Source organism: Rattus norvegicus, chromosome 8 (assembly GCF_021556685.1).
Source record: "Rattus norvegicus strain SHRSP/BbbUtx chromosome 8, alternate assembly SHRSP_T2T, whole genome shotgun sequence".
NCBI classification, from domain to species: Eukaryota; Metazoa; Chordata; class Mammalia; order Rodentia; family Muridae; genus Rattus; species Rattus norvegicus.
This window is the reverse complement of record NC_141541.1, coordinates 70,836,199-70,861,836: the sequence shown is the minus strand read 5'-3', so window position 1 is coordinate 70,861,836 and position 25,638 is coordinate 70,836,199. Positions and strand designations below refer to the sequence as shown.

Below are 25,638 nucleotides of genomic sequence, written 5' to 3'. Positions count from 1 at the left end.
GCACTCACACACCCAAACACTCACACACACACAAGCACCCACACACCCAAACACACACACACACAAAAGCACCCACACACCTAAACACACACACACGCATACACAAACACACACACACATACACACACACAAACACACACATACACATCCATCCAAACACACACACACAAGCACACACACACCCAAACACACACACGCATACACAAACACACACACATACACACACACACATACACATACACATCCACCCAAACATACACACACAAGCACCCACACACCCAAACACACACACACACAAGCACTCACACACCCAAACACTCACACACACACAAGCACCCACACACCCAAACACACACACACACAAGCACCCACACACCCAAACACTCACACACGCACAAGCACCCACACACCCAAACACTCACACACACACGCACCCACACACCCAAACACACACACACGCGCACACACACACACACTTGAGCACCATACACAAATTGTCCCTCCTTTATTCTTTAGTCCCTAGAACTATGAACGATGTCATTTTAAGTTCCACTCACTATTCTTTTGGGGCAGGATGGGGGAATCCAGTTCTCCTTCCAGGAAGACCTTACTTGTCTACTGCACACTGAGTCTCTCCTGTCTGAACACACACAGGCCTTAGTTCCTCTGCCTACACTCCCTCACGCCTCAGTTCTTGCTCTACCCTGAGCCACAGCCATGATCCCAGGTGGCAGGGGCACATGAACCCTACCTTCTTGCAAGCAGATGCCTGTCTAGCATTGACAGATATGTTTAATGAGTCCCATGTTCCAAAACCCAAACTGAGCAGCCATAACGCAGAAGTGGTTTTCTCCATATAAAGGGAGCCATTCCTTAACACCCCATCCCTCAGAGCTCCACCCACTTCAGTTGCACCAACATTAGCAACCACTGATGGAGCCCCACTGTGCACCAAGCCTCAACTTCCACAACTCGGAATTCTGCCTCCACTGTCCCCATGAGAAAAGCTTTTAGAGAGCCCACAAGGTCTTGCTCTTAGCTTCGGGGTGCTTGGACTGTTGTTTTCTGGGGACACCTGCCTAGGGTGTCCCCGGGAGTTTTTATCTCCTTCCTGTGGATGGATTTCTAGTGACTGCAGACAGTTCCTCCCTTAAGTGGACCTCTAGTGGGTTTCTTTCCCTGGAGCTTTCTAAAAGCTTCTGGTCTGGCGGTAACCCTTTCCCCGCCCCTCCCCCAACCCAAATTCAAGTAGGAAAGTTTGCTTTCCAACTGTCTCTCTGGGATCAGAATGAAACCCAGCTAGTTTCAAGAGGCCTTTCATTTGCAGGCGATCCCAGAAGCAGCAAAGGACAGAAAGATGTACTTTTGTCCCCACATGGGGACAATCGGCCACAGCTTGGAGAGAGCCACTCAATTGGATAGAGGTGAGTTTCCACTTGTACTACCCTAGGGCACCTGTCCAGCTGTCACTGCCTCTCTCCTCTCCTATTGGTCTCAGCTACAGCCAGAGCCACTCAGAAAGAGCGGCAAGGTTGGCAGTCAGTACCCAGACAGCTTGTTCCTTAGGCTCTATCTAGCTCTGGCTTCTGGCTCTGGCTGGAGCCTTCTGCCACGCTGTGAAGGGGCCAGGAAAACTTTCACTAGCCGTCCGTCCGCAGCACAATGCTGTTGGCTGAAGCTGGGTTGGGCACCGGCAGTGTGGAGGCCTGAACTGGGGTACCCCAGGCTGAGAACCCAAAGACTTGTCTCTCTTTCCTTCCCTCCGGTGCCGCGGTTCCCGCTGCGCCCCCACACCTGGAGTACATTAAGTAGTGGCGCTGGTTTCAGTGACGGCGGCTTCCCCCGAATTACTGAATAATTGCATAATTCCGAGCTGGGGACTGTTCTGTCCCTACACTAGTGTTAAGCATCTTTCCCACCGGCCCTGGGCTGAGGGATTGTGCCTGCTATCTCTGGTAGGGCTGAAGAGGGCTTACCAATGCCTAGAAGCCAAACTGGAGGGATTTGTAGTCTCTTAGGACTCCGGGGTTTCTTAGGACTCCGGGGTCTCTTAGGACTCCCGAGTCTCCAGTGTCGCCACAACCTGGCTTTCCAGACTTTAGGATGCTCCGCCTCGGGCGGGGGGCGGGTTGAGGGCAGTCGGGTCACCGTCTTTCGGCACGGTCTGTCTTCTTCCCCAGTCTTGGTCCCTCGTCAATGGAGGGATGCCTGGATGACAGAGTGCACACTCGGGAACTTGTCCCCAGAGCCGCATGGGGGATAGGGGGGTATCAGAAATGCTCACTGGCCTCGGCAACCCGAGTCCCGTCTTCTCTTTTCAAACACATCAAAGTCTAGAAAGAGGTTCCTAGGCACACCTCCCTCTGCTATCTTAGCGGGACTTTTTTTTAACAGTAGCCCTTCCCCGCAGACCTGTGTCCCCAAGTGCTGCCAAAGGAGGCGCGTCGCATCTCTCTCAACTGGTGCTAAGGTCCTGGATGACTAGGAAGGGGCTCCGCGAAGGAAAGAGAGGCTAGGGAGACACGTACCTGGCCAGAGGCTGAGGGTCCAGGCCACCAGGAAGCCCCTGGGCAAGTCCATGGCCCGCTGTGAGGCAGAGGGTGTCGCGATGGTCGCGGGGCTGAGAGCCAGAGCGACAGCCTCGGTTCGAGCGCAGCGTCCTGAGCCAGCACTGTTCGGAGCTCCAGTTCCCTGACAGCGGCGCAGAGGAAGTGGGAGGGCTCGGGCGGCGGGGAGGGGCGCGGACACCGCGGCAGCCCTGGCTCCAGGCCAGACTCGGCCCCTCTGCCACCTGAGCCGGCAGCAAGCTGCTGCCCCGATGCCCTCTGATATTGCCCTCCCCCAACTCCCAGCCCCATCTAACTTCAGGATCATACTAGAAGATGGCTTCTGGGAACCAGCCACCTTGCCAGCTTGGTACCTGCCTCTCCTCCATTCCCAACCAAATTAGGGTCTGCTCAGGAAAAGTGAGCTATGTTGTCGGTTTTCCAGGGGGAAGGAGCTGAATAAATACCGTAGGCGAACCTAAGATGACCCAGGGCCACTCTGTGACAGGTCTTCTTCGGACAAGGTGGATGGATTTCCCCCTTCCTTAACAACATTCCTTTGTCTCCCCGTTTCCTGGGCCTTAAAATGTCAAGAGCACAGCGTTTCTTGGAACCCTGGGCAGACTGCCTCCAATTTCCACCATCTCAGTCTCCACATCTGAGCAGGGACTACACTTGACACTTCTCTTTGGAACCCAGGCTCTACTCTCCGGCCATTGTACCCATGGACAGATAACTTCAATGCACATTTATTGCCTGAGCTTTTCATCAGGTTTTGGGCCACAACCTGTGGGTGTGGTGGCTGGCCTTCCCAGCAAGGGAGGAGCAGAAGAAGGCGGCAAGGTAGCCAGTGTGGGGGATACGAAGAGTACGGAACATACTTTTTCAGGACCTTCTCAAGGCTACCGTGCACATGCAAGCTGGTCTCTCTCTGCTCTTGTCTTTGCTGATTTACACACACACACACACACACACACACACACACACACACACACACCACCCTAACATCAACTGGTGTATTTGTTTGATCTCTCTCTCTCTCTCTCTCTCTCTCTCTCTCTCTCTCCCTCTCTCTCCCTCTCTCTCCCTCTCTCAAATCTCCTTTATTTGTAAGGACACATAACTCCTTGCCTTCAGGAGCAGAAGAGGTTTTTTTTTTAGTGTTTGCATAAATAGATGGATGAATAGAAAGGATGTCTAGGAGCCCTGAAGGAAAGTATCAGGGAGAGATGGGAAGGGCATGGGAAGGGCATCTCAGAATAGTTGGCTTTCAGGGAGGATCCTTGAAGGATGCGCTGGGTGTTGAACAGGTCTACCATTCACAAGGGCTGAGGAAGCTGTTTTTATCCTGGGGGAGTGGGGAGAGGTAGAATGAGAGGAAGGGAGGGAGGGAGAGAGGGGCAGGGGGAGGGAGAACTTCAGCACTCAGGAGGGCAGGTCCTGCTCTTCAACTGGGCAGCACAGTAGAGCTCACCCTGGTGGGTGGGCCCCCGAGGGCAAAAGCATGTGAGAGCTGGCCCCACCACTCGAGTGGTGGTGACGTGGTGACGGTGACGTGGGTGAGGGAGAGATGCCCCCCTCACATACAGCAGGCAGGAGAGTTGGTCCTGTCCCTCACCTACAGCAGCATTCCAGAGAGCAGGCCCCTGCACTTTGCCTGGGAAGCATAGTAGATCTGGCCCTGGATGTGGGGGCTGTGGGTGAACTGGCACCAAGGGTATGAGTGTGGGAGAGCCCTTGTTACATAGCAGGCAGGAGTGCTGTCCCCACCCTTCATCTTCTGGAGTACTCTTCTGGAGAGTAAGCCCCGCATCTTCCCTGGACAGGCTCTGGTTGTCGGGGTTTGTGGGTGAGCAGTCCTGAGAGTGTGAGAGGAGAGAGCAGGCCTTGTACCTCACCTGGGCAGCACAGTAGAGCTGGCCCTGATGGCATGGGGATGAATGAGCCAGCCTTAACACAGGAGAGTGGGAGTCGGCCCCTGCTCCTTACTGGTTGTGGCACTGGATGGGTGTGGGAGGTCTGGCAGGCTGACCAGCTCAGATGCCTCTCAGGCCCAGCTCCAGGGCTTTGAGTTTATCCACCCCAACATCTACCCCAATAATGAACTGCTGGAGAGTGAGAAGGGTCCAGTCCTACAGATACAAAACTACAGGATCTTGATGACACAGGGCAACAACAGGATACCTGAGAGGAGTCCCAGTGAGGATCCAGTATTGATGGTGTAGTAGAAGCCAGAGGACTCATACTTGACCCATTTCAATGAACATTTGCAAGCAAAAAAAAAAAAAAAAAAAAAAAGACAAAAGGGTATACTGTGGGACATACTGCGACACACTACAGTTTCCACACCATGAAGTTTTTTTCTCTGTTGTTGGGGAGGGTGGAGGGTAGGTACAAGGGGAGGGGAAGATGAGTGGGATTGGGATACACGATGTGCAGTTCAAAAAGAACCAATAAAAAGGTTTAAAAATTATGTGCACATACATGTGTCTCTATGTGGATCCGTGCATGTAAATGCAGGTGCCCACAGAGGCCAGAGGCAGAGGCATTGGAGCCCCTTGGTCACAGGTAGTTGTGAACCCCCTGACCTGGATGCTGGGAACTGAACCCATGTCTTCTGGGAGAGCAGCATGCACTCTTAGCTCCTCAGCCCTCTTTTCAGCCCCTCTCCACTAAATTTTTTGAGATAGGATTTCTCTGAACCCAGAACTCACCAACTAGGCTAGACTGGGTGGGTAGCCAGCTCCCAGGATCTTCCTGTCTCTACCTTCCAGGCACTGAGGTTATCGATGTGCTTCGACATGCCCAGCTCTTCAGTTGTTACTGGGGTCTGAACCAGGTCCTCATGCTTGTGCGGCACACACTTTACAGACTGAGCCATCGCAGCCAAATTATTCACATCACACAAGGCATGTGAGAGGTTCCTGATGCGGATTTCAAGGCCACGAGGAACTCAGAATTGAATGAACAGCCTTATGGGAGCTGGGCTTTGGTGTGACCGACAGCGCCACTGCTCCTACTAACTCTTTAAAAGGGCAACACTTGTACAGATAGTGCAGCCATATTCGAGTAGTCACAGGGTTGTCTCACCACGACCATAACTTCATAATGCTGTCATCATCCTCCAAAGAGTCCCTGCACCCATGAGCCTCTGCTTTCCTCACCCTGGCCCCGGGCAACCACTACCCTTTCAGACTCTGGGTCTGCATGTTCTAGACATTTCACGTAAATGGAATCATCCAGAATACGGCCTCTGTGTCTGGCTTTTCCCATTCTGTAATGTCTCCAACTTTCATGCAGGACACAGCGGCGTCTACATTTTGTTTCTTTTTGTCATTCCATTGGATGGTGGTACCCCAGTGTTTATACATTCCGCAGGTGATGCTCTCTGGGTGTTTCCGCTCTGGGTTCTGGTGAGCGAGTAATGCTGCTACAGACATCTGGACACACGTTTCCCTCTGAACATATGTCTTCACTTCTCTGGGTAATATGCAGCGACACATACTGTGCCAGGAGTAGGTGGTCCCACCAAGTCTGGCCACGTAGTAGACCATGCAGTCTGGGTTTGCTTAAGGATATTTTGTGAGACTGATACAGGAGCGACCAGGCCCAGCAATTCACTTCTGTCAGTGTGTCCCTGTTGGTAAGGGATGCATGGCTGCACTTGGGAACAGCACTGCTGAGTCATAGAGTAACTTTATATTTGATCGCTCAAGGAACTCCCAAACTGTTTCCACAGTCTCTGTACCGTTTTGTGTCCCTACCAGCCACATGCAATGGCTGTATGTAGTGTTTTTCTCTTTTGAAACCCGCCTCACAACAATGACCTCATTTCACCTCCCAATATCCCTGTGAGGGGCTGGTGCATTTTTTGTAGATAAAGACATTAAATAGGCGAAGATTATTCTAGTTGCAAGGTATTGAAACTCAATACCCACTGGAAGAAGAAAAAAAAGCCATGTAAAACTCCTCATGTAAGGAACTGTAACACTGGGCTAGCTGTAGGCTCTGGGCTAGCTGTAGGCTCTGTAGGCCCTGGACTAGCTGTTGGCACTGGGCTAGCTGCAAGCACTGGGCTAGCTGCTGGGTCAAGAGTCTCAAACAAGTGTCCCTCCTTTCCTCTCTGTCTTAGTTGTCTGGTTTCCTTTCCTATCTTGCAAAGGGTTCTCTGCCTTTTTGGAAAGACGGCAGTCAGGTTTCCCAACCTTTGTCTTCATTGATTCTAAAGGGGTAGAAATAATCTTCCCCTCTGGAACCAGCAGAGAAGCCCAGGATTTGGGCTCACACCCTCCACTGCACAAAATCATAGTGTCTGGAGGACATGATATTATAGCCATCCCAGTCTGGGACACACACCCATCCCTGGGGCCTTGGGAGGAGATGCACAATGATGGTAGTTCTACCAAGGCTTCGTATTATAGAACAGATGCTCTCTATGGAACCAGGGAAAGGAGAGGGGAGAGAGGGTAAGGCCTAGTGGACACACAGCCCATAATTGCCAAAGCCACTGCAAAGACCTATGCTCCAAGGAGCAGCAGCAGCAACAGCAGAAAAGTTCCTCCAGTCCCCACGGCACCTACAAGCAGAGCTGTAACAGGAACCTAGTGATTCTGTCAACATATTTAGAACTTACAACATCCCTCCTAAAAGGAGGAGGTAGGCATTCCACACTGGGACTGCAGGATCCTGGGCAGCCTGAAGGAAGGCCCCACTGGTGGCTTCTCTAAGAGTAAGCTTGTGGTGGGTGGGCACCGATGGTGAGGCCTGACTTCTCTGGGACTATTAAGTTCTTCCAGGGAAGCACTTGGGGTAGCCTGGTCTGCCTTTGCTTTGGCAAGGTGTCTCTTTTACTCTTACTCTGTCTTTTCACCTCTGAGACTATGACTGTCCTGGTTTGCTTTGGACTGAGGGATTTCCCAGGTTGCTGGATATTCAGAGTCAAAATTGGGAAGATGGTGGGGCATGGTTGTGCAAACCTGTGTCCTTGATGCTGGAGAGTCAGAGGCAAGAGAGAGGTAAATTTGAAGTCAGCCTGAACTGTACAGTGACACTCTGTTATACAACACACACACACACACACACACACACACACACACACACACACTCATACAATAATGCATACTCACACAAATACACACATACTACCACACAATCACACACTCACACAGGCACATACACACACTAACACACACACACACACGCTCATACACACTCACACACACATTCACACACACATACACACACTCACACACACACACGCTCATACACACATTCACACACATACTCACACACATACACACACACGCTTATACACACATACACATACACACACTCACACACACAAACTCACACACAGGCTCATACACACGCACAGGCTCATACACACACACACGAACACACACACATACACACACACTCTCTCTCACACACACATACACACATGAACACACACACACACATGAACACTCTCTCTCTCTCTCTCACACACACACACACACACACACACACTCACACACCCTGCTGCCCATCTCTTTCTTGAATGATCTACTTCACTCTTCCCAGCCTTCCTCTGACTCTTCTCCAAGCCTAGTTCCAAACTCTCCTGATTACTTTTCTCCAGCCCCTCTCCTCTGATCTGCCCCCAACCCCAGTGCAGCCAGTTTCCATATAGGCTGGGAGAGTCCTTGGAGGCACTCCTGGCTTCCAGGCCCCTCTCTGCAGCCGGGTCACCTCCGGCAGAGATGGCTTCATGTTCCTCTGTCATCAGTTGGTTTGTGTTTAGGATAGGCAAACTCTGTTTTGTTTTGTTTTTTTAAATAAACTTGAGCAATCTTCCTGGGAAGATTCACCTTAGTAAAAAACCAACAAAAATAAAACAAAATGATAAACTCCGAAGCCAATAAATTCCAAAGCCCTCCACCCCCATCAAAAGAGAAAAAGTCACCATACTGCATTCCTTAGCTGCAGTTTAGTGACATGCCACTCCTCCAGGGTAACATTTGTGCAATGGGAGGTGACTACGTTTCTTATGCACAGATAGTCCTAGAGAGTCCCCCTATTTCCTGTTTCTCAAGCCAGGTCTCATTACCAACAGTAAAGTGAACAAAGCTACCTCTCGGGCATACCACTCTGCACAATCCTGTCCCCTGAGGCCCGGTTGTATCCCCACGGTTGAGGGCAGTGAGCAAGCCCTGAACACGCTCTCTACTGCACCAGGGAGTTATTCTGAGATCTCTGCTTCTCAAGCCACAAATATGCTCAGCATTTGCAGGAAAGATATCAAAGGAAAGAAATATGTCCCAAGCACAAACAAGACACGCAGAGCAGAGGAGCCTCCCTTCAGAGGAAAAGGGAGGCAAAGGGTATGGAGAATATAGATGGCTTGAAACCCCATCAGGTGCTATCAACATCCTGACTGAGAGGTCACTCCCGCCCCCTGTTTTTGTGAATGTTTAAAATTCATTCCTTCTTTGTTCTATCTTGCTCATGGCCACCTCAAGTCTCCTTTCCATTCACCTCAGGTCCTCCCCACCCCCACCATACTTTCCCTCTCATCCTCTTGTCCTTTTATCTTCTTAACAATCACTGCATCCTGTCCGTTGGAGCCTGGACACCTATCAGTGGTTTACCCCAAAGAAAAATGACTCTCACTTTCTTCAGAAAACACCAGTCTTCAGTATCTCTCCAGCTAGGCATGGGGTCTCAGGACCCCCACCAGCATCCCCCATCCTCCACTGGCATCACCCATTCCATTGATTTTTTGTTTTTGGCTTTTGGCTAAGACAGGGTTTCTCTGTCCTAGAACTCACTCTGTAGACCAGGCTGGCTTTGAACTCAGAGATCTGCCTGCCTCTGATCAGAGGTGTGGGCCACCACATCCGACTTGACCGGCTTGATCAGGTTGTGTAGGTAACCATCGCTGCTTTGAGTCTGTGAGCGCAATAGCCATGTCCCACCGTGTCTGGAAGCATCTCACAGCTGTCCTCCTCAGCTCCTGGCTTTTCCATTCTTTCTGCCTCCTTTTCTCTAACGTCCCCACAGCCCTGGAAGAGGGTTGGTATACATGTCCTGTTAGGGCAGCGCACAGATGAGACTTATGATGTCAAAACCTCTGACACCAGAGCTGGTGGGAAAAACCACAGCCAGGCATCACAGTAGTGCAGGCCTGACTGTCATCTTAGCACTTGGGACTCAAGGCAGTAGGATTAGACATCATTCTTGCCTACTTAGGGATTTTGAGGCCAGCCTGGGCTACATGAAACCCTGTCTAAAAAATAAACAAGTGAAAAGAATCATCTTAGAAAAGCCACCGTGGCAACAGAAATGCCATGTGGAGTTAGCTTCAGCAGATCGCTTACCATGGGCTCAATGCTGTTCATACCCCACGTTCATTTTCTTAGAGGGGCTCATCAAGATTTCCACACTGCAGGTGACTGACTGAGATGTCAGGAAGTAACCGTGAAAGTTAGGGTCTGTCTGAGCGTGTAAAGATAAAGACAGAGTTAGTGAGGACACTTGGGAAGCAGTCACAACATTAACATGATCTGGGCGGAGAATTGCCTCGGTGCACAGGGTTGAGGGCCCCTGCACAGCGGGGCTAGCAACCAGCAGCAGAGGAGCCTTCCTCTAATGCATGCACAGAGCACCATGCTGAGATGCAGCGGCAAACCAGATGTGGTTCCCCCCAACCCCCGCTCCCCTCAAAGCTCCAACTCAGGAAAAGAGCCAAATGTGGACAGTAAAGGCCAAAACGACAGCAGCCCCTGACTGACTGCTTATTGGTCTAGGTGCTTTCTCATCTCAGACCCCTCATCATCTACAAAGTATCTGGAACATCGAGCAGCCTTCTGCTTGAGACTCAAATTAGTCAGGGCACAGAACATGAAAAGAGCACACCCGGGATTTGAACCTAGTCTTGCCTGACTACACTCCGAGCTCCCAAGTTCTAAGCTTTGTCGCTTTTCTGGCTCAGCCTGGGCAAGGGGACTGTGGTAGGGAGAGCAGGGGCGTGCAGAGAAGTCGGGAGGTTGGTCACAGCTGAGTGGGCCTTGCAGTAGGAGCTCTTCAAGGGAAGAGTGGGAATTCTAAGCAGGGGAAATTGCAAACATACTAGAGTTTGCAAACCCACAAAGGCTCAGTGTGCTGGGGTGGGGAGGGGGAGGGTCTAGCGATGCGGCTCAGTTGGTAGAGTGATTGCCTCGCATATACCAGGCCCTGGGATCCAGTGTGTGGAGTGTGAAGAAGACCTATAATCCCAGTACTTGGGAGGTGGTGGAGACAGGAGGATCGGGAGTCAAGAATACCAACTATATGTAAAGGAAGAGACCAGTCTGAGCTATTTGGGACCCTGTCTCAAAAACAAACACTAACTGACCATACAGGATAAAAGTTAGAGGTGGCAGATGTGTGGGAACAGGACAAAACCAGTTTCAGGCTTCTGGACTTGCCAAGGTTGGGGAAACATGTCTTGTATCCTGACGGAGCCCCTTATGAACAACTTCTTTGGTCTGAGGCTGTTCTTTAGCCTCTGTGTTAGCAGGGGAGGACTATTCAGATCTACCTCACCTGTGGGTTTTAGGAGGCATGATCAGAACACACACACACACACACCACGTGCACTCAGACACGCCCATAGCACACATACACACACACACAGACACACACAGATACAAACAGCACCCAGACAGACACATACACATCTCACAGAAACCAACACGCGAACACACACACAAGCACACAGACACCACACAGAGACACAGCCACCACACAGAGACACAGCCACACACACACACACACACACACACACACACACACACACACACACACACACGCACCAGGAATAACACTGTTTATGCCCAGCACAGTCCAAACCCACATCACAGCTGAGAGCTCACTCCGAAAGGAGCCTTGTGGGCATGCTCAGAGTAGATTTGTGTTATTCTTCAGGGCGGCACTGAGCCTTGTGATTCTTTCTCCCGCTTTCAAGTGCCATGTTGTGGGGGAGGATATGAGTCATGGCATGGCAACCATGTCTAAAGTGCCAGGGACAGAGCCCCCACAGGACACTCTGGCTACCAAAAAGGTCACAGTCAAAACCTTTACATTCCCACTTTAAAAAACCAAATTCTAAGGAGGAAAATCTTGGAGTTTTGAGGGAGGGTTGATACATAGTTAAATACAGAGATATCACTCCAGGTCAAGTTACAGGGGTCTGTCAGTGCTGTAGTGACAGACTGTGGTCTTCATTTCCTAGGTAGTGAAAGGGATAAGGGACTGGAGAGATGGCTCAGCAGTTAAGAACCATATTGCTTCTGCAATATGCAATATGGGAACCAATGGTTTGGTTCCCAGCACCCATGTCAAGACACTCATGGCCTATAACTCCAGATCCAAGAGATCTGATGCCTACTCTGGCCTCTGAGGACACTGGCACTCATGGGTACACACAATTCTAAAAATATAGTATTTTAAAAGGCTTTAAAAAGTGAGGGGGACTGGGTAGCTCAGTTGATAGAGCACAGGACTCTCAAAAAGTGAGCAGGGAGAAGGGGGGTCTATGTGCCCTCAACTACTCAGGAGGAGATTTGCTGCTAATGGACCATCTTAGATACCACACTCGCTTCTGGGATGCTGAGTGCTCCGTAACATTGCTCAAACTTCTGTCAAGAGGGCACCTTCCTCCTACCTGGGTTCTGCAAGTATATATATCCTCTGCTTTCTGTGAGACCCTGCACCCCAATCTTCTGCATGCAGATCTAAGGCCTGCCTACAGGGTTCTGAGAAACAAGACTTACTCCTGTTTTCCTTGCTTGGTTTTCTACCTCACTCTCAAAGCATGGGAGGCACACCCAAACACACCCCAGGTTGTGAATAGCAGGACTGACGCTCACTGGTCATGGACCAGAGGACTCCGTTCTCCCCTGTAAGGGACCCCATTCCCTCTCAGCACTCTGTTCTCTTGGCATTCTCCACTCCTGTGAGTGCTGGATCCTATGACCTTTATCTACAACTTAGCCTGTCTGCAGGCTGTGAATGCTGGGTAATTAATGGGAGTCAGTAACTGAGGGGACCTACAGGAGGTAAGGCCCAGACTCATACTCCAGAGAGATGACTCTAAGGAGTGATTTACAGAGTCTTCCAGGGGAGACAGTGTGACGTTGCCCCACAGTCCAGCAGTGCCATCCTCAGTATGGCCATATCCTGGGTTGCTTTTCTTCCTTATTCTGACATTACCTTGCCTTTCCCAGAGAAAACTACTTACACCCAGATCATAACTTGAATAATAACTCAGTCTAAGGCCCGTGGTTTATAGAGGTATGGTTTATGAGGCAGCTTATCTCAGGTTTCACAGACAGCAAGTGGCAGAGGCAGGATTTGAACCCAGGGATGAATGCAGCATTGATGGTCTCTCCCATCCACTCCTATGGCACTGCCTTCAGACCCACTCACATCTGGGCAAATGCCTAGAATGTTGAGGAATGTTGGACATCCTGAACCTTTGAGGGTCCATCTCTGGTTCCTGAAGAAGAACACACACACACACACACACACACACACACACACACACACACACACACACATACACACACACACACCAGAGAAATCTAAAACTATTATCAACTACTTACTAACTCACAATGGGAATATACTTGTTAAATCTTTTTCTTCCCAAAGATCCCAGAGTAGAGTGGATACCTTAATAGGGGATTGGGAGGTATTATGATGCAGGAACCCCTGGCCAGGAGGAGAAGCAGACCCGTGCAGGGACAACTGAAAATGCCACAAAAATCAGCAGGTCCTATCTGTTTGTTTGGCTGAGAGCCAGCCTGGACCTCTTTGTGGATGCTGTCGACCTGGGAGGATGTTAAAGAGCTTCATAGTTCATCTTGAAAGATGAGACCCAAGGCAAACATAGACACAAACCACGAAAAAACGTTCGTGACTGCAGGACTAGTAACAACAGCTACTCTCTGATCTCTGCCGCCAGACGGGCTTCCTGGCCAGCATCACTAAACAGAGCATCCAGAAGAAAAGGACTTTTTCTCTACTATCTATATTTCTGCCACTGAACTGAGGCGCTTGCCTTATCCCTGAGGAACAAGTGCCTGCCAGGCTGGGGCAGCCACCCACAGGAGCCTACATAAAGCTAGCTGGTTCCCCACTTGCTTCTGCAAGGGTGGCGACCCGCTGTCCTGCAAAGGTCAATCCAGATTGCCCCAGCTGCTGCTGCTCATCTCAAGTATGCACCAGAAGTAAACACTCCAGGAGCAATCTGCAGCTGGGACCAGAGGCCAAGCAGTGGTTGCTGGAGGGATTGGTGAGCAGGATGCTGCACTTGCCGTCTGAGGAACAGATGCTTCTGTGAATATTCTTTGTCTCTTCTGGGTGTTAGTGAGAAAAAGATGGGCACCAGTGTTGGGTCAAAGGCCCCTGGAGAACATCTCCTTCAGGAAAGGTCCTAAGCGTGGCATGGAAGACCACTGCAAGGGAAATGGAGAAGTTGCCTCTGGTCTCGACAAAGCCGTGACACAGACTCAGCCAGTGACTGGTGCTTCTGCAGTTGCTCTAGGGTGGTATTAGCAGGGAGTCTATCGATTTCAACTTCACGGTATCTAGAAGAACCTCTGGGCATGTCCATGAGGGGTTCCTTGATGGGGTGAACTGAGTGGGAGACCCGCCTAAAATGTTGGTGCTGTGGGTCCCAGTTTCATTTCTGTTGCTATGATTTAAAAAAAAAATACCCTCACAGAAAGCAATGGAGGGGAGAAAGCATTAACTTTAGCTCACAATTCCAGGTTGTAGTCCATCATAACAGGAAGCCAAAACAACTGGTCACAACTCATCCGAAACCAGGAGTAGGGAGAAATGATTGCACACTTACTATTCAGCTCACTTTACACACTATTATATAGTGCGGCATCCAAATCTAGGGAATGGTGCTGCTCACAGTGGGCTGGATCTTCCTACATCATTTAATATAATGCAGAAATCTTCCATAGACATACCAACAGACTAACCTGAGCCACCCAGTCCTTCCTCAACTGTGTCAAGTTGACAAGTAAAATAACCATCGATAATGAGATCCTGGGCTTTGTAAAAATAAATAAATAAATAAATATAAATAAATATAAATAAATAGCTAGCAAGCCAAGCAGCAGCCGCCTCCCTCTCTGTTTTCTGACTATGGGTAGCCCGAGTCCAGCTGCCTCAAACTCCTGTTTTGCTGGACAGTACCCTCAAACTATGAGCTAAGAACAAACCCTTTCTTCCTTAAGTTGCTTTTTATCAGGTATTTTGAACCAGTCAATTGTAAAGTAGCTAATGCAGGGTCTCAAAGAGCATGGGCTCTGGGTTGTGGGGCTGTCAGGGAGACGCCCATCAACAGCTAGAGGACTTCACACTTACAACTCATGTACCACCATTTATAAGTCAGGATGTCTCAGCCCTCTGCACAGTGTTTGTCAGGTGTCACACAGAGTGCCACACTAAGTATTTGACACATTTTGATTTACCGATAGCAACAAAATGATAATGCTGCTTCCTGTAATATTTTTCAAATTATTAATCATATTTTTGTTATTAATAAATCACAGCTTTGTTAAAGCTGGCATTGTCTTCCACTCCCCCTTTTTAGAGGAAAAACTAAGGCACAAGAGATTGTCGGGGACTCTCAGCAGTGCTGGGTGGAGCCTAGAGATGCCCTCAGGCAAACTGGCTGTGTTAACTCTTGACCCCTCTGCTCCTGCCTCTGAAGCTGCTGTGAACAAGGGCTTGGCTTGGTGCCTACCGCAGAGCAAACCCTCAATAAATGTTGGCTTTTATTATTAACAGCACACGAAGCAACATAGAGCAGACTAGTCAAGCTTCCCGCCTCATTTGAGATTCTTAATGACGCCTGACATTTATTTAGTTGTGTCTATAATCCGGAAAGCTCTCTGAAGGATATGTCCTGTAATCCTCCCTGAAGTCCATAGAGGCAGCAGATGGCTTGGGAGGCAGGAGAGGGTCAGTGGCCTGTAGAAGTTTATTCCATCATTCAGCAAGTCTTTATTGACGTCCCAGAGCCTGTGTGGGCTGAAGGGCCAATGGCACGTGACCTTATAGTACGGTTAGCTCAGACTGTGTTTACACAAACATTTTAGCACTCAGCTCTCTAGGCTGTGGTATAATTCAGACTCTACCTGTATGCAGAAGCGAATGGAAGGGATCCTCACAAAGGCACATGCCACAAACTCACAAGGTCACCTGCAAATAAAGAATGAAACTCACAGATCAGGTGTCAGATAATAAACATTTGAACCGCAGCTTCAATCATCCACAAACCGCCGTGCTCTCATCTCAAGCTTGTGATACCCGATTTTTAAAAAGCTACTAAGAGATTAATGTAAATGACGCCCCTGGGTTCCAGCCTCGGTTTCCTTTTTTGTTTTTTTTCCCAGGCTCCACATCTGGAGCCCTCCTACACTCTCCCCATACATCTGTGATGGTTGATTTTAGGTGTCAACTTGACTGAGTTAAAGGATTCTCAGAGAGTTTGTAAATAATTATTCCTGGGACCCACGCCTGGTTTTGAGTCTCAGCCCTGATGCTTACCAAATCTGTGACTTAGGGCAAATTAATGAAGCTCTCAGTATTTCCGAAGCCACATCTAGTAAGTGAGAGCAGCTGCTTCCTGGGCCTCCTGCAAAGATTAAAGGAGCTAACATATGTACAGTGTTTGGGAGAGCGCCTTGTGTGTAGTAACTGCTCCTTGTTTATATGAAATAAAAACAGTGTATGGTTTTCTCCTACACACATTGTGGGATTTTATCTTACCTTATAGTTTGGAACACTTTTTTGCTTTATAGATTTTTTTAAAGGCTAAGTTGTTGGATGCATTTGAAATTAGTATTTCCCATCTTCTCAGTGACTAGAATCTTAAATTAATTCTTTTTTAAAGATTTATTATTTATGTACTTTATCTCTATGGACGTCTGGTCTGTGTGTTCATTTATTTGTACACCAGATGAAGGCATCGGATCCCATGGGACTATGGTTATAGACGGTTGTGAGCCACAATGTGGGTACAGGGAATTGAACTCAGGACTTCTGTAACTTAAATTACCTCTTAAATTAACTTTTTAGCAATGCTTTGTGTCTTGAAATCTGTTTATCTAGCATTAGCATAATTTCCCCCGCTTTTCCTATGGTTGGGGCCTGCACAGCCTTTCATTGTCCATTCTTTGCTTCCAGTCTGTTTCGAGCTTTGTGTTTTGGACAGACTCATGGCTGCAGCTGCGTACATAGCAGAGGATGGCCTTGTCTGGCATCAAAGGAAGGAGAAGCCCTTAGTCCTGTCGATGCCCCAGCGTAGGGGGATGCTAAGGTGGTGGGGTGGGAGTTGGTGGGTGGGGGAACATTCTTGTGGAGGCAGGGGAGGGGAGGTAGAATGGGGGTTTTTGGAGGTGAAATCTGAAAGGGGGATAGCATTTGAAATGTAAATAAAATAATCAATAAAAATTTTTTTTCTTTTTTTTTTCTTTTTCGGAGCTGGGGACCGAACCCAGGGCCTTGAGCTTGCTAGGCAAGTGCTCTACCATTGAGCTAAATCCCCAACCCCAATAAATTTTTAGGGGCTGGGGATTTAGCTCAGTGGTAGAGCGCTTACCTAGGAAGCGCAAGGCCCTGGGTTCGGTCCCCAGCTCCGAAAAAAAAAAAAAAAGAAAAAAAAAAGAACAACAAAAAAATTTTTTAAATAAATATAAATAAATAAAAAGACACGATGTAAAACTACCTTCATAAGTCAGTCCCCCACCCCCACTCCTGTCACCGTCTGTTGAATCTAATTTATATTTTCTCCAAACACCCTGTGTTCTCTCATGGGCCGTGCCTTAGTAAAACTTTATATGACTCTATATCAGCTGATATCACTTTGTCAATTGACCGAAGTCCTCAGAAACAGCAAGAAGCCACCAAGAACACCACTGGAAGTTTTTTGGTGCATTTCTTTCTGTGAAGTCATGGCAAACGATGACCAGTAAGGAATGGCGGGGCATACCAACACCGTCCAGGGTGGTCTATCATCTGAAGTCTGAAGGGTCGTTTTTATCATCATGTGTCCTTTCACATGTCTGCTTTAGCAAAACATTTTTTCACCTGTGTCTGCCTCAGGAAACATTGCTTCACATGTCTGTCTGCCCTACCTAGCAAACCACCGTCCTACACATGTCCGACTTTTCAAAGAAACTGTAAGTTTCCACTTCACCTCTGCCTCCAGGCCTGGCTGCAGTACACCTTTTAAAGTCCAAGCCATAAGCTGTAATCTTAGGGTCTTTTTCTACTGTATGTTGTTTCTCCCAGTGTTTATACAGGTTGTCCTGTTCTGTAGCTAGTTATCTTTGGCCATGAGTCATTATAACGGAAGATTGTGAGAATAGACTGAAGACTTGAACTTTTCTCTCCAGATGACAGGATTGCCTAGTCACATGACATGCTAGTTACGCACAGGTGCGCACACACACTCATGTACTTGGGAATAGGCCTTCAGGGCTTGGAAGGTCTTCATCACAAACCAAAAACCCTGACACTTTTCTCTACACAGATATTCCAGGACGTCTCTCAGTCCCTCGGCCACCTCTTTTTAGACTCAAAAACGCCGTAGGGCCACAGTAGGCTCCTGTGCTCTGCCAGGCTCAGGACCTCTTTCAAATCTCAGCCAGCCCTGTTGTGTTGTCTTTTTTTTCTACCTTAATAGTTTCCCCACACTTTCAAGCTAACTTTTCTGGAAAGCATTTTGCCCATTTTTTCCTTAGAGGGAGAATTTGCCTAGATCAGGCAGGCTGTCAAAACTGGACACATAATCCAAAATATGACAATGTTGTTTCCTCATGGTTGCCCTTAATAGCTCATAAAACTTAACAAGAATTTTCTCTTTCAATCCAACCACTTCAGGGACAGTCATCTTGTCCAGACAAATCTAAAGGATAATTCAAGGAGTAGAATATTTTCTTATCCGAGAAACATTTATCAAATCTGTGCTGTGTTTCAAGAAATGGTCTAGGCAAAGCAGGTTCCCTTATTTCCTTCACAAAGAATAGAAAGATGGGCTGACTGTGGTGGTGCACACCTTTAATTCCAGGACTTGGGAAGCAGAAACAGGCAGAGGTCTCTGAGTTTGGGGCCAGCCTGGTCTACATTATGAGTTTCAGGCTAGCCACAGCTATACAGTGAGACCCTTTCTCAAGAGAAAGACATGGAGAAGGAGGCACAAAGTGCTTTACTTTTTTAAAAGCTGCTCTCAAATATAATGAGAGATGGAGAGGAAAATTGGTTGAGAGCAATCGATTGTGACAGGAAGGTGAGGGGGAGCCAAGAGCTGCATTCATCGTGTTACTTTGTTTGCAAGAACCAGAAAATCAAGCCTAAATGGATTTCAATAATGACTGAATGCATCATCTGTCACAAAACAAGAAGCCCAGAGGCTACTAACAGAGGCCATTGAGTCTCTTGCTTCTCATTGTCCTTGGACTGATTCAAAATGACAGCTGAAGTTATTTATTCTGTGTACGCAGGCCAACATGGGGTGGAGGAGGCTACCCAGAACCCCCTAGCACACTTTCCCACTTTTCTATCTGGTCAGAACTGGGATCTATGTTCACTTCTGTTCCAGTCATGGCGGAGGGAAGGAAACCACTGCTGGAGACTGGAGACATGGCTAAGTTAAGTGCACACACTGCTTTTGCTCCTGCAGAGGACCTGAGTCTAGATCCCAGCATCCACGCCAGCACTCACACCTGCCTACGGTTCCTGCTGCAGGAGGTCTGACACCTTCTTCTGACCTCTATGGGCAACTCATGTGCATACATACATACATACATACATACCATACATAATTCAAAATAAAACAGATCTTAAGACAAAAATCCAAATTGTCATGATGGCTTAGACTGATTGTAACTGGATCCTGCTTGCGTGAGAAGCTAATTCCTCAGCAAAATTGGGGTAGTAGGGCGGTGGGGGAGAGTGAGGAGGAAGAAGAGGAAGAAGAGAAAGAGCAGAAGGAAGGAACTGAATGGGATTTGGAAGCAGCTGGTGGTGTCCACTGTAGGTATCTGGGAGCAGCAGTGAGACAGCATCATCAAGAAGCAACCATTAGACCCACAATCCCCTGAGGTTTCCCCACATGCGCTTCTCACCCTAACCCTGAAAAGCAGTGGTAAGAGTCTACCATGGCTATACACATGCCAATCACAGACTTTAATGGCCTGGCGATGTAGATCCTGTTGTTATCCTTTTACAGTGACCAAGGAGCCACAGAGTGTTACAGAGCACTCGTTGGTGGAGCCTGGAGTTAATCCAAAGTTGATTTTAACTTCTTAGATGCACTGTTGTTGGGGGGAGGTTACCATTATTCTGATTTTTTTGGAAGACAAAATGGAGGTTCAGAAATATTTCCCAGAAACCCCATCTTCCCTACCCTAGGGCCTACATTAGACTCCAAAAAGGTTTTGCCTTTGACCTTTGAACAGACTTGTGGGACAGTGAGATCGGATGCTATGGCACAAAAGGAAAGAGGGGAGGCTCTGCTGTTGGGTGTTTGAATTTAAGTTGCGGTCCTAAGACTCACAGATGTAGGATCTTAGGGGAGTCTCTGTTTTATCAGCCCCTCTTTACCCATCTGGTGAGGGGTGATTTCAACCCTGGGATATGGACTGTGGAGTGTGGGCACATCCATATTGGGCAGATGAGTCTTGGTTTCACACCCTGGAGGAGGAAACCCTGACTACACAGATTATACCGATGCCCTTGGAACAGAGTGAATGACAGGGTCTGTGTGAGGCTGGCTGTGTAGCATCAAGGGCTGAGCTGCCTCTGGGCTCCCACAGGGGGATAGGGCTGGCTTGTTTGGATATTTCTGTGGCTATGAGGGAACTGAGAGATGCTATTCTTGGATAAGCAGAAACTCCAGCTAACTTGCCTGACTTAGGGGACTCTGCCTAGGGAGCACAATGCAAAGGGACTTCCTGATGTCACCCATGTCAGGGCAGCATATAGCACTGAGCCTGGACTTCAGGTCTGATATTACATCATGGCTCTTTTTAAAAAAAAATTATGTAGAAGGTTAGAGAGATGGCTCAGTGGTTAAGAACTCTTGCTCTTGCAGAAGATCTGAGTTCAGTTCCCAGCACTCATACCAAGTGCATTCAACTGCCTGTACCTCTAGTTTCAGGGGATTTGATGCCCTCTTCCGGCTTCCCAGGGTATCTACATATGTGGTGCACATACATACAGCAGGCAGATACATAAATAAAAAGTAAATCTTTAAAAATTATACACAGAGAATGAACTGCCAACCAGGGAGCTTGTATGACTCTAGCCTGGGTCCTCTGCATAGATGTTGTGGTTCTGGGGCTTGGTCTTCTTGTGGGACTATCAGTGGGCACAGGGGCTGTCTCTGACTCTTCTGCCTGCTTTGGGGACCTTTTTCTCCTACCGGGTTGCCTCATCCAGCCTTAATATAAGGGGAGGTATCTAGTCTTACTGCAACTTGATATGCTCATGTTTAGTTGATATCCCTTGAAGGCCTGCCCTTTTCTGAGGGGAAATGGAGGAGGAACAGAAAAGGGGGAGTGAGGAGGTGGGAGGGGCTGGGGGGAAAGGAAGAAGGGGAAATGATGGTCAGAGCATAATATATGAGAGAATAAATTAAAAATCACTCACACACACACACACACACACACACACACACACACACACACACACGCATGCACGCACGCATGCATACTTACCTTGGTATGTAGCCTTGGCCATCCTGGAGCCAGCTATGTAAGGCTGGCCTCGAATTCACAGAGATCTGTTGGCCTCTGCCACCTTGTACTGGGATTAAGGGTGGGTACCACCATGTCTTGCCTTTTATGTTTTCTTGAGATAAGTTCTCATCTAGCTGAGACTGGCCCCAAATTCATGATGTAGCAGAAAATGGTCTTGAATTTCCCACCCCCACCCCCCAAGTGTTGGGATTACAGGTGTGTATCACCCCACCTGGGTTTGTGCAGTGCTGGGGATGGAACCGGGGCTTTGTGCATTCTTCTGGGTAAGCACTCTACCAACTGAGTCAAGCCCCAGACTCACTATGGGTTCTACACCATGGTGCATCTGTAAAATGGGAACAGTGGTACCTGATTTGTTTGTGAAGAGTTTTAAAGGGCATGACTTGATTTAACAGTTTATTCTGAGAGCAGAGAGCTCAGATGTAATCATCCATTCTCCATTCCAGGCACAGGAGACTGTGTGTCTTATTAAACTGGTCTTTCCTGGAGAATTACTGGTCCATTCATCCATTGGTCTAACGTGAATGCATTCATCCCCTTACTTATTCACACACTCAACATGTTTTGAATAAGTGTTTTGCCTACTGTGTGCTTGGGACTGGCACAATGAGATGGTCTTTCAGAAGCTCACATTCTGACATGGGAGATGTGGCCTGAGAACTGTGTATGCTACACCTTTGGAGGTCAGTGTCTTGGATGACACAGCACAGCCCTGGAGGTGAGAGATGGATTGTAAAGACACCGAGGAAGTTCTCCAGTGAAGCCCATAGGACTAGCTTCAAGTCCACCATCATGAAACTGGCTTGATGCCTCCTCTGGCCCACAGTGAAAGGAGCTCTTTCACTGAGACCCCTAATAAATGTCAGGCTTTGAATTAAAGCTGTCTCAGGGACGAGGAACTCTGGACCCTAAGCTGTGTGTGTGACCTCTGGCATGTCACTCCCTCTCCCTGTGCCCCAGCTTCTTAGCGCAATGAAGGATGCTGTCTGGTCCTCAAGGAGAGAGGCCCTTTACTGCAACAAGCCACAGCGTTCCTTCCTTCACCCAGCTTCCGTTTCCTCCTTACTCCCCTCAATAGAGCTGCTGCAAAGTGCTTGCTTTAGCAGCACACACAAAAAGAGTAAAGTAATACGGAGTAGATAAGGATGGCCCTTGTGTGTGCGAGATAACCCACAAATTCATGAAATGCTCCATAGTTTAAAAATAATACATAAAGACCCCCCCACTCCTCACATATTTATCTGCCTATCCTCTCATACACAGTGCACTGCTGGGCAGGGACCAACTCTCTCAGAAAATTGCTCCCCGGAACATGAGATGAGAGAAGCAACCGAAACAGAACAGTCGAAACAGAAGGCTGCTGCTCGCCGCTTTCCTGTCTGCAGCTGGCTCACTTCGCCAGCCTGGCTTTGTCCCGAGGAAGACTCGTCTTTCAATTAACTGTGCCATGGCCTGGAGGTTCCATATTTCCAAATTCTCTGTTTGGAATTCTCTTTCCACAATATTTCAGAAGGAAGAGCCAACTTTGCAGTTTTCTCCGAATCCGCTTACTGCTTGAGGATCTGGGAAGGCCTGAGACGGGATGAGAGGATGGAAACCCGGCCGGACCCCATACTTTCCATGCTGGGCAGCTTCCCAACCACAGCAACAGGAGGAGGATGGAGAGGAGGACCCTGGGCACCTGCCTCCAGTGACTGGCTATGTAACAGTGTAGAAGAGAGAAGGGCCGCTTCCTACAAGTTCTCTTGCTTCTGTGTGCCCGGCTGTAGGCAGAGTGTCAAAGGGGCAGGTTCCCTACCCCCACCCCCTCTAATTTCTCTTTAATGAAAGCCCTGGAGAGTTGATGGTGTCATATGGGTCATGAAGGACCTTGGGAGAGACAGAGAGAGCTTCCTCTTTACTCATTGCTGTAGGGCACCAAAAGGGAAAAAACTTAATGCAAATCAGACAAGGTATCCTAGTTTAATTTCTGTTTCTGTGATAAACTATACTGACCAAACTTAAGAGAGAAAGGAGTTCCTTCAGCTTACAGTCCCAGGTTACAGTACGTCATAGCTGAGCAGTCACAGTGGCAGGAACTCGAAGCAGCTGCCTGAATTGAGTGGAGGGAAATAAATGTATGAGGGACTGCTTGCTTGTTTGGCTGACTTCCTTCCCTCAATTCAGCATTCCTAGCCTAGGGAATGGTGCCAACCATGGTGGACCGAGTCTTTCAACATAGCAATTAAGACAAGCCCCAACCAAACATACCCACAGGCCAGCTAGATCTAGACAGTTCCTTAATCGTGTTCCCAGGTGACAGTTTAAAGCTAACCATTACACGAAGCCACTGATAGCATGACTAAGTTGTTTTGGCTTTCTCAGATCATGCAAGTGTTTGGATTATAAGGAAGGAGCAGTGAGTGAGTCAAAGTTATGGGCTCTGGAATCAGGTGAACTTACCCTGAATTGTGAGACCTTAAGTCAATGACTTAATATCTCTTTCTATTTAAAAATATTTATTTATTTTATGTAAATGAGTTCATATCTATATCCATAGCTATATCTATATACTTCATGTATGTGAATGCTCTGTCTGCATGCACACCAGAAGAGGGCATCAGATCCCACTACAGATGGTTGTGAGCCACCAAGTAATTGCTGGGAATTGAACTCAGGACCTCTGAAAGAGCAGCCAGTGCTCTTAACCACTGAGCCATCTCTCCCCCAACATCTCTTAACTTCAGGGTCTGCATGGGAATTGGGTGAGCTGCTGCCTACTGTATGGAGAAGTGCGGGCCCAATGTACAGCAAGCACTTATTGAATGACTGATGGATTCTCACAGTGATGAAGGGATGGGAGTTTGGGTTCCATTTCCTCTTCATTAGACACACAGACAGAGAAGTACAGGGTGTTCAGGGGCCAGAGGACAGCTCTTCACCCTCAAGGCTGCCCTTATACCCCTCCCCAAGGCATGAAGGCTGATGTCCCTCTGGCCATAAGGCCACGTTAGGTGGGTGTTGCTGCATTTGAGACAGGAAGCCTAGGAGGTCAGATGAAAGCCAGAGAGTGACAATGGATGGGTACATGAGGGGAAAGAGACATTTCCTGGAATTGGTCATAAGCAGGAAGAAGCCCATGAGTCTATTTCTAGCTAAAGGAACCTTGCCATCTCTCTGTGCTCCCCAGGGTCCTCCTATGAACCGGAAAGTGGTGGCAGACACAGACAGGCCGTATGAGTGGGTCTAATGGAGATGTGTCAAAAACCCACCCAAGGGTGGGAGAAATGGCTCAGTTGGTAGGGTGATGGCATAGTGTACAAGGAGCCCTGGATCCCATTTCCATAAGGCTGGGCATAGTGGGACACGCCCATCAACCCAGAAACTGGGAGGTGGAAGCAGGAGGATCTTAGAAGTCCAGGGTCACAAGCCAGTGAGCAGGGCGGGCTCACGGGTAAAGGCATTGATGGGACTATAAATCTACAGTCACTTTGGGACATAGTCAGACAGCAGCTCTCAAGTGAGCACGCAGGAACCCTACGACGTGGCAACTTTGCCCCACGACCTGTTCCCAGAGGACTGTTCCCGGAATGCCTTAAGCTGTACTGGGTGTAGTAACTCCAAACTGAAAGCTACTAGATGCTGATGATCAAAGGGGAAAGGGCCACAGACTGTGGTCTTTCCTCCAATGTCACCATGAGAAGGAGGGCTCTTATTTTGCACGTAGCAATGTGAATATTTCTCCCCCAAAATAATGCTGAACAGTAACATCTGGTCTCACTTCATTAAGGGGCGTTCAGAAGCACAGGTGGGGCTAACTGGGACCTGGGTAAGAGGAAGCTGCCTTAGGTGGTGGGGAGTGGCTTGTGCCTGAAGGGATCTGGGATCTATACTGATGTTTGACTCTCAAATTGGTGCCATATAAATGGATATGTTCAGTTTGTAACAATTAATGTGTGTTTAACTTAGGAATGTGTGTGTGTGTGTGTGTGTGTGTGTGTGTGTGTGTGTGTGTGTGTGATCTCTAGTGGACACCAATAAACATTTTAAAATATCAAATACAAAAGTAACAAAAATTATATTTTTTTTTTAGAAAAAACTTAAGTACGGTCCATAAACCAGGTGGTGTCCTTGCTATATCAGATACCAGGACTTATCATAATAATCAGAGATTAACACGGCATGCCAGCAGCACAGGGATGAAACAGATGAGGGGGCCCGGACATCGTAACCCCTCACACGTGTGGAAGCCTGTGGCTGTGGCCAGACACTGCGGGTCTATCACGCCGGCCTATGGCTTATCC

General features: G+C 48.4%; 1 protein-coding gene and 1 long non-coding RNA gene across 3 annotated transcripts in view; one reads left to right on the top strand and one right to left on the bottom strand.

The window, feature by feature from the left end:
- Positions 1-2,713, bottom strand: part of Itga11 (integrin subunit alpha 11) — a 110,201-nt gene extending 107,488 nt beyond the window's left edge. Inside the window, exon 1 of one of the 2 annotated variants that reach the window (XR_015626629.1) lies at positions 2,529-2,713. Coding sequence is in view for 1 of the 2 variants with exons in the window: in NM_001413793.1 (NP_001400722.1) it covers positions 2,529-2,580 (52 nt within the window). In the remaining variant the exon portion in view is untranslated. 2 annotated transcript variants of the gene reach the window in all.
- On the top strand, positions 884-25,390 carry LOC120094184 (uncharacterized). Its single transcript, XR_015627770.1, has 3 exons — positions 884-1,026; positions 1,328-1,424; positions 22,619-25,390. It is a non-coding gene; the product is annotated as an uncharacterized LOC120094184 (long non-coding RNA).
- Positions 25,391-25,638: the final 248 nt, after the last annotated feature.